This window comes from Dipodomys merriami, unplaced genomic scaffold (assembly GCF_024711535.1).
Source record: "Dipodomys merriami isolate MVZ:Mamm:240054 unplaced genomic scaffold, mDipMer1.0.p SCAF_27, whole genome shotgun sequence".
NCBI lineage: Eukaryota > Metazoa > Chordata > Mammalia > Rodentia > Heteromyidae > Dipodomys > Dipodomys merriami.
The window spans coordinates 7,291,710-7,307,585 of NW_027204159.1; the positions used below are offsets into that span (position 1 = coordinate 7,291,710).

General features: G+C 44.6%; 1 protein-coding gene across 4 annotated transcripts; it reads left to right on the plus strand.

Moving 5' to 3' along the window:
* Positions 1-5,403: 5,403 nt before the first annotated feature.
* Pura (purine rich element binding protein A) lies at positions 5,404-15,298 on the plus strand. Of its 4 annotated transcripts, none has more exons than XM_070036161.1 (2): positions 5,404-5,484; positions 11,951-15,298. In XM_070036161.1, exon 2 carries the CDS (start codon positions 12,141-12,143, stop codon positions 13,107-13,109), a length of 969 nt encoding a protein of 322 aa, XP_069892262.1. In that variant the 5' UTR covers positions 5,404-5,484; positions 11,951-12,140; the 3' UTR covers positions 13,110-15,298. The 4 variants fall into 4 exon arrangements, with proteins under 4 accessions (XP_069892262.1, XP_069892259.1, XP_069892260.1 ...); XM_070036158.1 differs by lacking the exon at positions 5,404-5,484 and adding an exon at positions 5,951-6,408; XM_070036159.1 differs by lacking the exon at positions 5,404-5,484 and adding an exon at positions 5,951-6,264.
* Positions 15,299-15,876: the final 578 nt, after the last annotated feature.

Below are 15,876 nucleotides of genomic sequence, written 5' to 3' on the forward strand. Positions count from 1 at the left end.
ACAATCACTAAATATTGATTTGCTATCTAGGAAGCAAAAATTAATCATTACATTTATGTTTAATAAGTAATGCTGTTGAGTATGTAAGTAGACAAGAAGTATACTCACGGTAGGTGCTGGTGGCCTCATGCTTGTAATCCTAGCCATTCAGGAGGCTGAGATCTGAGGATCCTGGCCAAAGCCTGCCCAGGCAATCGAATCTGAGAGACTGTTATCTCCCTTTAACCAGCAAAATGCTGGAAGTGGAGCCATAAAGTAAAGCCACTGTATAAGGCTTTGAGTTCAAGCCCCAGTGTAGGCATGTGTGAATGTGTGAGCACATGCCTATGCACACACACACAAAGAATACTCAAAGTATGTTCAAAAGATAGAAAATAAGTACCACACATAAGATATTAAAGAGAGCTGGGTGTCAGTGGCTCACGCCTATAATCCTAGCTATTCAGGAGGCTGAGATCTGAGGATCATGGTTCAAAGCTAGCCTGGTTAGGAAAGTCCATGAGACTCTTAGCTCCAATTAACCACCAGAAAACTGGAAGTGGCTCTGTGGCTCAAGTGGCAGAGCACTCCCCTTGAGCTAAAGACCTCAGGGATAGTGCCCAGGCCCAAAGTTCAAGCCCCACAACCAACCAACAACAAAAAAAGAGTTTGCATTTGTGTGTGTGTGTGTGTGTGTGTGTGTGTGTGTGTGTGTGTTTGTGCACGCATGTGTGCGTGCCAGCCCTAGAGCTTGAACTCAAGTCCAGGATTTGTCCCTGTACTTTTTGTGCTCAAGACTAGTACTCTACCACTTGAACAACAGCTCCATGTATGGATTTTTGTTGTTTAATTGGAGGTTAAGAGTCTTGTGGACTTTCCTGTCCAGGCTGGCTTCGAATCACAGTCCTCAGATCTCAGCTCCCTGAATAGCTACGATTATAGGTGTGGGTCACTGGTGCCTACTTTTTACCTTTTTACTTTGATTATTCTTGTGATTGACTCTAGTATAATTTACTTACTACAGGGGGAAAGAATTCTACTAATCTTCATCTAATTGCAAAGTAATAATACAACATCAGATTAGAAAAAAATGGTCTAAATTAGCTTCGGAGGACAGTGGCATCTGGCTGAATGACAATTCATGTAATAAACTAGTACCACATTGATAGTCTATTAGGGGTAGGAACCTTTTATCTGCCAAGGACCACTTGGATATTTCTGACATCATTTGAAGACCATAAAAAGTAGTAACAGGCAGGGGCTGGGAAGGTGGCTCAGTGGTAGAGTTCTTGCCTTGCATGCATGAGGCCCTGGGTTCCTTTCCTCAGCACCACATAAGCAGAAAAGCCGGAAGTGGTGCTGTAGCTCAAGTGGTAGAGCACTAGCTATTCTTAAGCTGAAGAGCTGAAGGACAGTGCCTAGGCCCAGAGTTCAGGCCCCATGACCGCCAAAAAAAAAAAAAAAAAAAAAAAAAAAAGGATCCATAGGCAGATGTATATAGGCAACCAACAAGAATGTTGTCTGTCCAGTTTTCTATCAATTAATTTTTGAAAACTTTATACGGCTCTTGGGCTGGACATTGCCCACCCTTGACTATAAGTATTTGTAGTCACCACAGAATGTGAAACGACAATTTCTATAATGCTTTCCAGTTCTAAGAGATCTTCAGCTAGTTACTCTACATCTGATCTCATTCATCTGTTAGTTCTGATATCTGAATTACCTTTCATTTGCTTGTATTTGTGTGTGTGTGAGAGAGAGAGAAAAAAAAGAGACAGACAGACAGACAGAAGAGAGGAGAAGGGGGGAGAGATTACAAGTGCCAGTCCTGGGGTTTGAACTCAGGGCCTGGATACTTCTCCCTGTGCATTTTGCTCATGACTAACCCTCTACCACTGAGCCACAGTGCCACTTTTGGCTTTTTGGTAGTTATTTGGAAATAAAGAGTCTCATGAACTTTCCTGTCCAGGCTGGTTTAGAACCATGATCCTCAGATCTTAGCCTCCTTAGTAGCTAGGGTTACAGGTATAAGCCACCATTGCCTCGCTGTTTGCTTGTATTTTTCTGTTACTTTTAAACAGAAGGAAAGAAAACAAAGATTTGTAAATAAGTAGTTAGGACATGCTCTTTGCAAAAGTACCAAGAATAACTACCACTTGTAAATGACCAGACTTGTAGCTCACATTAATTATATTTTTCTTTCATGACTCCTCATTGGAAGATGAAACAAAAACAATGAAAAAGAATACTTCAGCCAGGTGTCAGTGGCTCACACCTATAACCATAGCTATTTTCAGGAGGTCTGAAAATCTAAGATCTCAAAATCATGGTTCCAAGCTAGTTTAGGTAGTCTTATCTTTAATTAAGTAGCAAAAAGCCAAAACTGGAGGCCTGGTGCAAGTGGTATAACACCACTGTGAGCAGAAAAAGCCAAGCATGATCAAGAGGTATAGAGTTCAAGCCTTAACACTGGCAAAAAAAACCCAAACAGAAAATTAAAAAAAAAAAAGAATACTGCAGTGCCCAATGTGGTATTACACGCCTATAATCCCATAATCCTACCACTGAAGAGGTTGAGGCAGGAGGACTAAGTTCAAAGCCAATGTAGGCCATTCACAAAAACCAACCTCAAAACACAAAAACCAACAATTAAAAAAGCCAGTAACACTTTCATGGTTATCCCAGTTCTGCAAATATTTTGTTAGATTTATGATTTACCTGACAAAATAATGGAAATGGCAATTTTAAGTGTTTCCAGTCCATTAAGGAATCCTTGTAATAAGACAATTTAGCATATATTTGTGGGCCAGGTGGCACTAACCTGGAGTACGACAGAGAAGAGCCAAAATGATTTACCAGATAATACCAAAAATAATCACAGACCCATAATTATGAAAAAATTGACAGATGAGACTAAGCTTAAATAATTATTGATGCCTTTGAGGTCAAGTGGTATATTGCTGTTTCATCTGAATAAACACATTTGGTTTTTTTTTAATTATCTTTAAGTACGTGTACAAAGGAGTTGCCATTTAACAAAGCAGTTTGTGAATGTGGTGTTGGAGGAAGGAAGGGGAGGAATGATTTTCCCCAGTTCTGCAGCCAACATAGAAAAGGTCTTTACCTGCTTATGAGAGCTGGTTCAATATCATGTTAGTATTTAAGATGTAAATTAAAAGACCCTTCTATACAAAGAAAAAGCCATTTTTAGTCTAAGTGAAAATTCAAGATTGCTTGTATAGTCTGTTTCTGGGCATATATATATATATATATATATATTTATATATATATATATATATATATATATATATATATATATATATATATATATTCTGTTAAGTCTCATGCTTCTGACCCTTGTCGTCAAGGCCCTAAACTGGAATAAAACCAAATAAATGCCTGAGGAACCACTTCGCACCCTAAACACGTGCAAACTTTGTTCAACAGAACATTTTACTGCCAAAATGGTGTTGGCAGAAGTTTGGAGCAAGGGCCCCCTGGGCTGCATGATTTGCTGGCACCAGAGAGCTTCAAAAATCTTAACCTAATACTGCTGAGTTTGAGAACTAACAATTCACTTGAGATTCTTCCTCCAAGTTTGACTTAAGATGGAAGCTGTCACTAAAACATTTTAACCCTTTACTCAGAAATAAGTTGAAATATAATAATTTGATTTCCACTCATTGTCATACGTTTGTGTTCCTTTGTAGTTGTATTTACATGATAAATCAAGTGTAGTATATTTTGAAATTAAATTTACTGGGCTACTTGGATAGGGGTGCAGGGAGAACTACTATAAATACACACAATTAAGACAAAGTTCTGTTTAGAAAACAATTGGCCTAAATAACCACCATGAATTACAATTCATTATCCTCCAAAATGTGGAGAAATTTAGCTATAGAATTACCTATAAAATGCTGTTTTACATCTAGCTCAACTTGTTTTCTCGCTTCTCTTGTAGTCTACTTGTATATAAATAATATAGGAAAGCCAGAAAAGAGGCCAAGAAGAGTTCTTTTCAACAGGATCAACAGTGTAAGTCCTATTTGGGATCTCCATAAGCTTGATGCTGTTTAATGAAAAAAAATTGCATCTAAATTTAAAAATTGCAGTTAGAACGCAACAACTTTATAAACTTATAAGTGCTTATTGAGAAACTACGGTTTGGGGAGGTTATATTTCAATAGGAGACCCGATTTTTAAAGATAGTTATTTCTTATAGTTTGGTTTTTTTTTTTAACTTTCTAACCTTTTCTTTCAGTAGCTTCATGTATTTCAGTAATATCTCTGGGTAGCATTTCTATGGTGGGTCCCCTAGAATCTCATATTCTAATTCTTAGCTCCCATTTTATATTTTCACCAGCGTATCATTTTCACAATACAGTTGGAAGCATGTAAGACCAACTCTCTTCAGGCTATCAAGTTGCAGAAGACTGTAGTTCTAAAGGTATTTATATAGTAATGCTGCCACCTAAAGATGAGGTGAATAAAAAAATTTAAAAGAAATGACCCATTACACTTAAATCAGTCTCAAACGGACCTCTAATTGAGGCTTAATAAACATTTTAAGAATAGAAGTTGAATTGTTTCACAACTGATTACTGAGATGTCATATTTCTATGGCTCAGAATTTCAAAAGCAACAGTGTATAGTTCTCTGCCATTCTTCCAGCCACTAATCACTGACTACAATATAGAAGAGAAGGCATTAAAAGATGCTTGATGACGATTGAGAGGTTTCTGGTTAAGTGGATAAATTACAGACCCAGACTTTCTCTCATCCATGGCAGTCTATTAGAAATTCTTCATACTGATTTTGGTAACTCAAATTCTTTTCTTTAAAAAAAAAAGGGGGGGTGTTAATCACAACCCATTCCTACTTTGCTTCACAGGATAAGCCTGTTGGAAGATTAATACGTGTTTAAAGTACTATTGCCTAAGAAAAGGGGTGTTTTGTGGTGTATCTGTAAAGTAAGGTCGAAATCAAAGTTATTGAAGCTAAGGGTAGTGTCTTCGTTTTTCTAAATAACTGACTTCTTGGAGATCCACTTAATTACAACAAATGGTGAAGGCAGTTTTTAAATTTACTTTGCAGCTTATTAGCCGACCCACCTTACTTCATGTGTTGCAGGATTCAGAGGTGACAGCGTAGAGAAACAAGTTACTGTGCACCAAATATTGTGTCAGTGATATCCAGAAAATTGTTGTAAAGGACACGTTATTCTGCATTTTTGTCTTTGCATAGCAATCCATGACCATTAACTCAGCCCTTTTACTCGGTCCCTCTCTGCCTCAGGACGCATCTAATATTTATCAGGGTTTTGTCCTTCGTCACGTTCCCTCAAAGGGGCCCAGCTTCACCTACGGAGCGTGGGAGGCTGGGCAGCAACCCCACACTTCCTGTCAAGGATTCTTGGAGCTGGAGCCGAGCGCGGTCAGGCCCCTTCTTCTTCAAGCTAATTCTGCCCGTCCATCCCCTCTCCGCGGGTGTCTGAAGGCCAAGGTGAGACCCACCCGGGAGATGAAAGGCCTCGGGATGGACTGGGGCGGGGGAGGGGGGCGCGGTGACGAGATGGTGGCCGCAGCCGCAGCGACGCAGAGGCCCGAAGTCAGAGCTGGCGCAGGCCCCGCAGGGTTCTATCCCCGCCTGAGCCTGGCCTGGGCCTTCAGATGGCCAACGAGGGGAGGCCGGTCCTCCCCTGGGCGTTCCGGTGAAACAAGTGCGGCCAAAACCCGGACAGCCCCTTCCTCAGTCGCGCCCCAGGCCCCCGGTCAGCGGGATGTTGACGCGCCAACGGCAGAGAGGGCGCGCACTTGCGCGCGACTCAGAGGGAAGGGAGCGCGCTCGGCGGCCGCCGCGGCAACAACTGAAACGCCGGGACGCGAGAGCTGAAGGCGCGGGCCACGGAGGGGGTGGGGAGCGCGGAGCGCGCGCTGACGTCGCCGGGAGTCACGCACGGAGCGCCGGGTTACGCGCCGACGTCTGGCTGCCACGACTTGCCGTCTACGGCGGCGGCGGCGGCGGCGAGCGGTTCCCGCTGGGGAAGGAGGAGGAGGAGGGAGAGCCTAAGGGGGCTGTGAGTGCGCGGGAGAAGCAGGGTGAGAGCCGGGCTTGCCCGCGGGAGGGAGAACGAGCGAGAGCCGAGCCTCCGTTCGAGCCGCCGCCTCCTCCTCCTCCCCTTCGGCGCCCCGCCCCCGCCAGCCAGCCCGCCCGCCCCCCTCCCTGCTCAGTCTGCGGAGCCCGACTGAGGCGCAGCTCCGCTCGCGCCGCTGTCCAGGACAGGTGTGCGCGCGCGCGCCCTCTTCCCCTCCCCCCCACCCCTCCTCTCGCCAGCCTAGCGCCGGCCTCGCGCGCGCCCTCCCTCCCTCCCTCCAGCCTGCGCCCTCCCTCACCTGCGGCAGGACAGCGCCCGCCCGCTCGGCCCGGGTAAGCCCCTCGCGACCTTCCGTGCTGCCACTGCCACAGCTCGAGGTGCTACCCATCCTGTTCCCTCTAATTGCCCTCTCAGTCCAAGAGTAACCGTGGTACCGTTGCAGACATCCCCGCACCCTCCCTCTTGGGGATCCAGGCGGTGCAGCAACGCCTTCCACCCTTCCCCCCCTCCCCCCGCCGCGCTCCTGGCAGCGACGTAGGAATGAACCCCCTTCCACCTCTTATAAAGGACAAAATACCTCCCCCCCGCCGGTTTGGGAGGCTACCTCTGTAGGCGCTGTAGACAGTCAGTGATGCAGTTTTCTTAGTAATCTCTGATCCCCATTTCCCCTAAACCGCGGGGCCTGGGACTGTGCGCTAGACGTAGCCAACACTCCCTTCAGGCCACCCTGGAAGGAGGGGAGAGGAAGGAAGATTTTATAGAATACACTACATCCCCCCCTTTGAGCACCCCCCACCCCAAATTGCATACACCCCGCCCAGGATGCGTTGTTTAAAAAAAAAAAAAGGCAAAATAAAATCTGCGCTGACATCGCAGATGTAGTCAGGCCCAAGGATGGGTGGCGCGAATAAGGCAGTTTTACTGCCCCACGGGGCTGGGTCAGCTCTGCAGCCTCCTCTGCCTTTGTCGGGGGCGGGGGTGGGGGGCAAAAGAAAGGGATGTGAAGCTGTAGAGTCTTCCTTCTGAAGGACAGTGGGCCCAGACGTGGGCTGTGATGTTTGTAGGGGAAGGGACCCCACAGATTTAACGGCCATAAACCTGAACTTTGGTAGATTGGAGGCCCGGAGACACTGGCTAGGTAACTTAGTTTCGTAGCCGTGAACCCCTGAATAAATGCCATCTTCATTTCCCTCGTCTCTGCGGGACACTCTTGATGATTTTACTCTGTTCTGTTCTGGGACCCTCATGTTTCTGTCGGGCCAGGAGCTTTTGGACAGCTTTTCGCATCAGTATCTATGCTTGTGGCCCGTGTCCTTGGAAGGGAGGTCCGTGTGAGTGTTAGTTACAACAGGATAGATTTGGTTGGATTTGGTTTGACATCTTTTGGTAAACTGTCAGAAGGAAAAGGAAATTTGTGGATTACTTCAAGACTCCCTCAGCCCCCGCCCAAGCGAATTGTGGCTTTGGAAATTAGTGTTGATTAGAGTGTGGAGAGAGTTGCTGTTTTCATTGCTTTGAGTACAATACTAGTAAAACTATTTAAATCTCCTTGGAAGAGTTTTTGACATTTGAATCGGTTCTGTTTGGACCTTTGAGGATATGTAAAATGTTGGGTTCTCTGATTCTTTTGTGAATTTTAGAATGTGTGCCAAAATTACTTAACTATTTTGCAAATGTTTAAACAAAATATTTGGTAAACTCGAAGATTCTATCGAATGAATTGTTCTCTTCATATTTTACATGTTTAATTCATATCTTTAAACCTTAAACATTAATATAGCATTAAGGAAGCATAATTTTCAAAATAGGTGAGCTATAAAAAGGGACATGTTTTAAAAAATGATTGATGAAATGCTGGTACTATGAGATGTTACTGTTGATGTTATGTTAAATGTTAAGATTTACTTAAGAGTTTCCTTTAAGTTTCCTGGTAGAAAGCCATGAATGGGGAAAAAATGGGTAATTCTTCCACTTTGAATATTTGTAGAACAACATTCTGGTTAGTTTTAATGATTTAGGTATTGAAGATAATTGTCTGTTTTAACCCAAGTAACTCTTGAGTCACAACAAGTTCTAACATTCTCTTTTATTTTGGAAATTTGTGCATTTGTAAAATATTCATCAACATTGTTTCTGAGAGATGCTCTCTCCAGATGTTTCAGAAATGTGTATTGATTTTTACTTTAAAAAACAAGGTAGAATTATATTGTTTCAGAATCACCTGTAATTTAGGCTGATGAAAATTGAGTACTTTTTTTTCTTTTACCTGTTTCTTTGTGCAAATTTTTTGTGGGTAGGGATTTGTTAAATACATAGTAGAATGAAAAATAAATGAGCTCTAGACTCATCAAAATATGTGAATAGTGTTAATAAAAGAGCTCAGGAAACCCAGACATCTTTATCAGGTTTATAAGCAAGCACATTTTGAGGAAAAGAACATTTTTATGAGTTTTCATTAACATGGATATTTTACTACAAATTTCGTTTCCTCTTTTACTTTCCTACATTGTAATGAAATTGTAAATTTAGTGTTGCAACTAATGGTCTTAAAGTAACACATAAAAACAGCTAACCTATAGGTTTTTCACTCATCAGGTTAGTGTACTATTCAGGTAATTCACAAATAGGTAAATCCTTTTTAAATACAAATATTTTCTTATGGATTTTCAATGTTAGGATGCAACTATAACTTTGAAATTCTACTTAAAGTTCTAACCTTTCAGTTTTAAGACTTTTCTTCCAGTTAATATTCATTCCTCCCAGACTGCATTTTAAAACTATATTCAATAGCGTAAGGAAAGCAATTTTTACCTAAGAAGCCTGAGAAAAATCCCATACGCCTCGGTTAATACTGAAATTAATACCTCTTGTTTGTAGTAAAAAAAAATGCTATCTTTGAATCTGGAAAAGGGAGTATTAGCCTTATATATTTTAGATACATATATGAAAGAGAGAAGCTGGAATATATGGGCAGAAAGTACATATATAGATGGATAAAATAATTGCATGTTTACCTAAAGAGTTCCAGGTCTTACCCATTTACCCACTTTCGCTTAAAATTTCCATATCAACTGTGCAAATGATATTTAACAGTTCTGTCTTGAAACTTCAGTTGCCTCTGTGCTGGGGAACTAAGAAGTCAATTCCTGATTATAATAAAATTTCTTCCCAGGGCACAGTACAACTGCTTCCAAACCCTTGCACATAAGTGTTTGGGACAGAGGGCAAGAAATTTAAACTATGGAAGCCAGACCAGAAAGGCAGGTAGTTTGGAGCCCTACACTTCTATCCCTGCTGCCTTGATCATCAGCAAGGTGTGGGACCAGAGGTGGGCAGCCCTTTCATCAAAAATCTCACTGGCCTCTTTGCTACTCTGAGCTCATTATGGGGCAGGGGTTTTGGTTCATTGCAAAATAAACCCTTGAAAAAGAGCAAAATCCTTTCTAGGTTGGATTTCATCAGATCTTAGCTTTAGTTTGCCAGTGGGACCGGCTCTGCTCTATGCAGATGTGGTGCCACTCAGCCTCTGGAGAGTCTGGGGTCTATCCAGGGTTCCGATTGCTGCATGAGCCTAAAGGAGACACTGCCACTTAATACATTTATTTTTTTTTCTGGGGTAGGAAATAGTCCAAAAATTTGTGTCCTCTTCCAACAGATGGGGATAGGGGAGGAAGTGCTGGAAAACAGCACTGAAGGTGCTCAATGTAGTACTAGAGTTGCCCCTCAAATTAAACAGAAATTCTTTGTGGGGCCCAGAGTTTGGGTTTCTGTTTCTCATAGTGAGCTTCTCCTTGGAGAGCAAGCGTTTCAGAGATCACTGGACACAGGCACCTGGTTCTGAGGCTGGCAGGCTCATCCTCCAGGTTGCTCTTTGGTGGCCTGTATTCTCTACACAATTTTTTCCTCATAGTAGGAAGTAATGAACTTTCAGCCTGGAACTAAAGTATAAAGTAGCTAATGCTGAGTAGAGTAACACTTTTGCTAAGAAAATAGGGAAGACACACAAATGCCTAGCAGACACGTTTGTACAAAAAATAAAATACTTGGGCATGGATAAGGCATATACCCCTAGACTTCTTAAGTTTCTTGACTGTTCTCTTTTGGGGGCAACCATGTATTCATTTGTTTCTGGAGCTAAGAGTTGGGGAGTTAAGGCTCCTTCCATTTGGGAGGGAAGGGAGAGAAGTTTGATAGGAATCACTCTTAGGGTGACAGTACTCAATGTTGGAAAGGCCAGAAGTAAGGCTGTATCCTGTCCTCTGCAGGTTATAGGAATAGAGGGGCCTTGGTGCGGTCCCCTAAGGAAATAGGCCTTAGCTTTACCACATCTGCGGGGCTTTAGGTATATGCAGTAAGGGAATATTTGCTACCTATCTGGGAATTGGAAAATAGGCCCTAGATTATGCATCCATTCTAGGAAGAACAAAATCTATTCCCCAGCCTCTTCTTTACTATAACCAGAAAATAACCCCCTTTAGCTGTCACTATCCAAAGACTCATTGGTTAATTAATGGTGGATAGCCTAGTTGTCTGAAGAAAACGTAGCGATCATTTAGTGTTTTACCTTTTGGGGGATGGGGGCTGTCTTCGACACTTAAGAGGTCCTGGGAGGCAGAGTTTAAGGGTCGAGTGAACCTGTTTTAATGAATCCGGCAAGGAACTGCGTATCCCAGGAAATTCCTGACATTTTTAGCTCATGAATTTCCAAAAGACCGAATGATTTTCTCTTCCATTATGGGTCCTTCCAGAGAGGAATGAGTGGGCTGGGGTCTGAATGCTCAGGAGGGCCTGGTTCATCCGCAGAGCTAGTCTTCAACCCAGGCTGGGCTCAGCCAAGAGTAGGGTGCCCCCCCTTCCCCAAATCTCAGAAGGAGGAAGGGGGAGACTGGAAGGCAGTTGTGATCCCAAGAGGGGCTGGTTGCAGGTTTGGGGGTGAGTGTGGGGTTTCTTTTTGATTGCTATTTGGGATAAGGGCAGAGACTACTGAATAATCATTGCAGGCACCCCGGTCCTGGTGCGGCTACAGTCCTTCCCTTTGCTTCTCCCCCCCTCCCGCCGGTGAGTGCGCCCGCCCGCCCGCCCGCCCGCCCGACTGTGCGGGGCTGCGGTTGGGGGGAGGGGGGAGCGGGATCATCTGAGGCCAGAGCGGCTGCCTTGCGCGGGGAGGGGAGTGGAGGGAGAGGGGAGGGACGGACTAGGTGTCTGCTGCTCCGCGCCACTGCTGCCGGCGCCCCGTCCTCTCCCCCAGCAGCCCCCTCTGCAGCTAAGGGTTACCACCGCACCACCTCTTTTTCCTCGCTTGCCTTAGCAGCCAGGGTTCTGCGGTAGGAGACAACCTAGCCTGGTGGCGGGAGGGCCTGTCTGGATTTGGGACTGGGTCTGGTTGAGGCTCTCAAGGGAGGGGGTGGCTGTGACTTGGTGTCCCCTCTGCAGTGGACTCTGCTATGCTGCGCACGCCCCTCCCCCCATGCTCTCCAGGGTCTCCAGAAAGCAGAGCCCAGAGCCGTCCCTGGTGCTTAGTACGGCTGATGCCGTCTCACCCTGGTCCCCCAACTCCCCAGGCCAAGGCCGCTAAGGGTTTGGCCAACAGCGACAACCAGGGTGGTGGTGGTGGTGGCAGTAGCTGCGGTGGCAGCAGAGCTGCGACGCGGCGCGTCCCACTCCCTCCTCCCTCTAGCGAGGGGTGTAGGGTGAGGGCTGGCGGGTGGGCGCCGCCTGGCGGGTGGGGACTAGAGGGGTGAGGGGACTGGCATGGGGAGGGGGCGCAGGTCACGTGCCGGCGGGCGGGTGGGCGCGTACAGTAGGGCGCCCAGCTACTGTACTGGGGAGTCAGTGCCCTGTTACCGGGTCTCGTCTGTCTCGTCTCTCCCGCAGATCTCGCGAGAGTGGCTGACTAGCTGTGGGGGTTGCGGCGGCGGCGGCGGCGGCGGCAGCAGCGGCAGCGGCGGCAGCAGCAGCAGGCGGAGCCGGGGAGGGAAAAGCAGCGGCGGCTGAGGCGACTGAGGCGGCGGGCGGAGCGGCAGGCGGCGGCGGCGGCGGCGGCGGCGCGGCGGAGCGCAGCATCATGGCGGACCGAGACAGCGGCAGCGAGCAGGGTGGTGCGGCGCTGGGCTCGGGCGGCTCCTTGGGGCACCCAGGCTCGGGCTCAGGCTCCGGCGGGGGCGGTGGTGGCGGCGGGGGCGGCGGCGGCAGTAGCGGCGGTGGCGGCGGGGCCCCGGGGGGACTGCAGCACGAGACGCAGGAGCTGGCCTCCAAGCGGGTGGACATCCAGAACAAGCGTTTCTACCTGGACGTGAAGCAGAACGCCAAGGGCCGCTTCCTGAAGATCGCTGAGGTGGGCGCGGGCGGCAACAAGAGCCGCCTCACTCTCTCCATGTCAGTGGCCGTGGAGTTCCGCGACTACCTGGGCGACTTCATCGAGCACTACGCGCAGCTGGGCCCCAGCCAGCCGCCGGACCTGGCCCAGGCACAGGACGAGCCTCGCCGGGCGCTCAAGAGCGAGTTCCTGGTGCGCGAGAACCGCAAGTACTACATGGATCTCAAGGAGAACCAGCGCGGCCGCTTCCTTCGCATCCGCCAGACGGTCAACCGGGGGCCAGGCCTGGGCTCCACGCAGGGCCAGACCATCGCGCTGCCCGCGCAGGGGCTCATCGAGTTCCGTGACGCTCTGGCCAAGCTCATCGACGACTACGGAGTGGAGGAGGAGCCGGCCGAGCTGCCCGAGGGCACCTCCTTGACTGTGGACAACAAGCGCTTCTTCTTCGATGTGGGCTCCAACAAGTACGGCGTGTTTATGCGAGTCAGTGAGGTGAAGCCCACCTACCGCAACTCCATCACCGTGCCCTACAAGGTGTGGGCCAAGTTCGGACACACCTTCTGCAAGTACTCGGAGGAGATGAAGAAGATTCAAGAGAAGCAGAGGGAGAAGCGGGCTGCCTGTGAGCAGCTCCACCAGCAGCAGCAGCAACAGCAGGAGGAGACCACCGCTGCCACCCTGCTACTGCAGGGTGAGGAAGAAGGGGAAGAAGATTGATCAAACTGAATGGAAAAACATGCACACACACGCACACACACGCACACACACACACAAATACACATACACACAGCCACACAGAAAAATATATACTGTAAAGAAAGAGAGAAAATAAAAAGTTAAAAAGCTTAAAAAAAAACTCAACTCCAAGGGAGCACCACCCACAGAACCTCCACCAACTGACAGTTTCTCTTCTTGACTTGCCACCCATCGCTGGATGTTGTCCACTTTATCCACCATATAAAACAGTAAGCAGCTGCTAAAAACAAAAAACAAAAAAAAATACAAAAAGTAATAACATTATATGAACTGTGTTTCCTACTTGATTAAAAAATATAAAGAACTGAGTGTTTATTTCCCTAATTAACCAAGAACTTTTGTACACATTTAAGCTATTATTATTAAAAGTGTTTGCAAAATGGTCAAGATTATAATATTGCTGAATTATATAAAAGTCCTTTTCATGTTGAGCTAACATTTGACTTTAGCACAAAGAAGAGATATTTTAGAACACGTAAAATAATATTTTTAGTTTTTCTCATTTTGTTACCAAATTTCAAACCTTACATGGAGGTTATTATAGTATATTTGACACCCTATATACCTGTGATTAGAGATGTGTATATATATACGAGGGCTAGGCATGCTGTGTGTCTGAGCTTTGTCTAAATGTTATGCAGAAGTTTGTAGAGTTAAAGGTACGTAGGTTTAATTCATGCAAGGTAAACAATAAGTGCTCTCTTTTATACAATATGCATTGCATCTGGACCTTAAGCATAAAAATGGTCAGTGAAACTTCTGTGAACATGAAGAAATTATTAAAAAAGGCATTTAAATGAAATTTGCTAAGTTGTGATTTTTATGGTTGGAACCAAAGTTATTCAAATAGTAAAAGGAAAAAGAGAAAGAAAAAAGAAATCTCCCATATTTTTCTGCATCTGTTTGCTTTGAGTAGGTGTTTTGTTATTATTGTGTATATGAGATGTACTTGTATCGTTCATAATATATTTTTTTTATTATGTGTAGAAAGATTTTAAAAACTTAACTAACGTGCAGCAATTTCCAGTGAACCTGTATTTGGACATCAGGTAGTGAGTCTATTTGTGGTCACTAGCACTGTCTCCTAACCTTGTAAGAGGTCTGAAGCTATCTTTTGATTTTTGCCAGTGCTATTAACTTATGTAGACCTGTTAAAAAGCAAAATAACACAATTATAGTTATCCTACTGAGCCATGGATTCTGAGTTTCATTTTAAAAGTGAAAGCCAAGTTGGTGTTTGTAAAGGATTTCCATGTAGCTGTGGTGCTAGTTATTACTGGCTACATTATATGCTAAGTGTATTTGTGTTCCCCAAGTGTACAAGCCTTCTATCAAAAGTATGTTCTATAACTCATATATTCAAAGTGTTAGGGTATAAAAATGCAAGCTTAGGAGAGCACTTTACCAAGCTGGTGTCCTCCAAACTGAAATTGTTTGTAACGATAGTCTTTTACAGGTTTTCATTTAAAGATGTCTGTGTGCTTTTAATTGACAACTAACTTCTTGCTGCTGTATAGTAAAATATTAATATATTTTTATCATTAAACTGCTGCATGACTATCATCTTTGAGTGAAGAGAAAATGTTATAAAAAAAAGATGCCTTAAACAGTACATTTTGGTTTGGAATTCTGTAGAAAGTATTTTGGTAAAAAAAAAAGAAAAAGAAAAAAAGGATCTTGGATCTTGTCTGACAGAGAGTTCTGGGGATGGAATTGTTTCTTGGCAAATCCAGCCATTATAGATCTAACTGCTGTATGTAGAAGAAACACCTGTAGAGTGGGAAGGTATCACTGCTTCTCACATTATAAAGCATTGGCCTAGGAAGGTGAAACAGTTGTCTTTTTGAAGGATTTTTTTTTTTTTGGCTGGTTCTTTGGGTTTTGATTTGATATTTTTAAGCTCCCTGGTTGAGTATGTTGTCTTTGTTTTTGAGATCTACTGTATGTGTTGAATAACAAGCTATTTTCATTGTACTGTGCATTTTCCCATTGCTTTTAATATACAATGTTAAATATGAGGTGACCGTTACAATAGTTAGGAGTTTCTTTACTTACAAAATCACTGGAAATGATTAAATTGCTTCCCCCTCTCCCCAAAGGTGCGTTTTTTTTTTCTTATTTCCATATAGTAAAGTTGAGCTTTTACAGTGCGTATTGTGACATTTGGAATGCTTATCAATTGCATGTATACATTAATAACCTGCACTTTTTTGTCTTAAGGTTTGTTGAGCTGTTTTGTTCACTGTATTTTAACTGTGATATGGAAAAGATTGCATTCTCTATGCTGTTGCTAATTAGGAAAGAGAATTGCTTTGATTTTTGTCTCTTGTTTACTATAGCTTAAAGTTAAGCCTTGTACTACAGGTTGTTGGAGTACTCTTAGATCAGTGTTTCATAGTAGCCAGCAATAAGTAGTGCAAGTCAACAAAAACACAGCAAACTTAGGCAAAGTGTCCTTTCTTTGAGATGTGAGTTCTTTCAAGAGGTTTTCTTTAGGGCCAGTTACCTAAAGTGAAGCCTTACTTAACTATAGACTTCAGATTCTGCTTGGAATCCTACCGGATCAAGAAGCACATGTATTGTGCAGTTGTCTTTACACTATTACAGTTGAACACAATCTTACTAGGATTTTGAAACCATTGATTTATGGTCAGTGGGTTTTAAAAGAAATCTACATGCAGATCTTTAAGACTAAGAAGTGATCATACAAAAAACTGAGTGACTGTAA

What these genes read in the sequence shown, in the direction of transcription:
- Pura (XM_070036161.1), top strand. Translation starts at nt 12,141, where the DNA reads ATGGCGGACCGAGACAGCGGCAGCGAGCAGGGTGGTGCGGCGCTGGGC.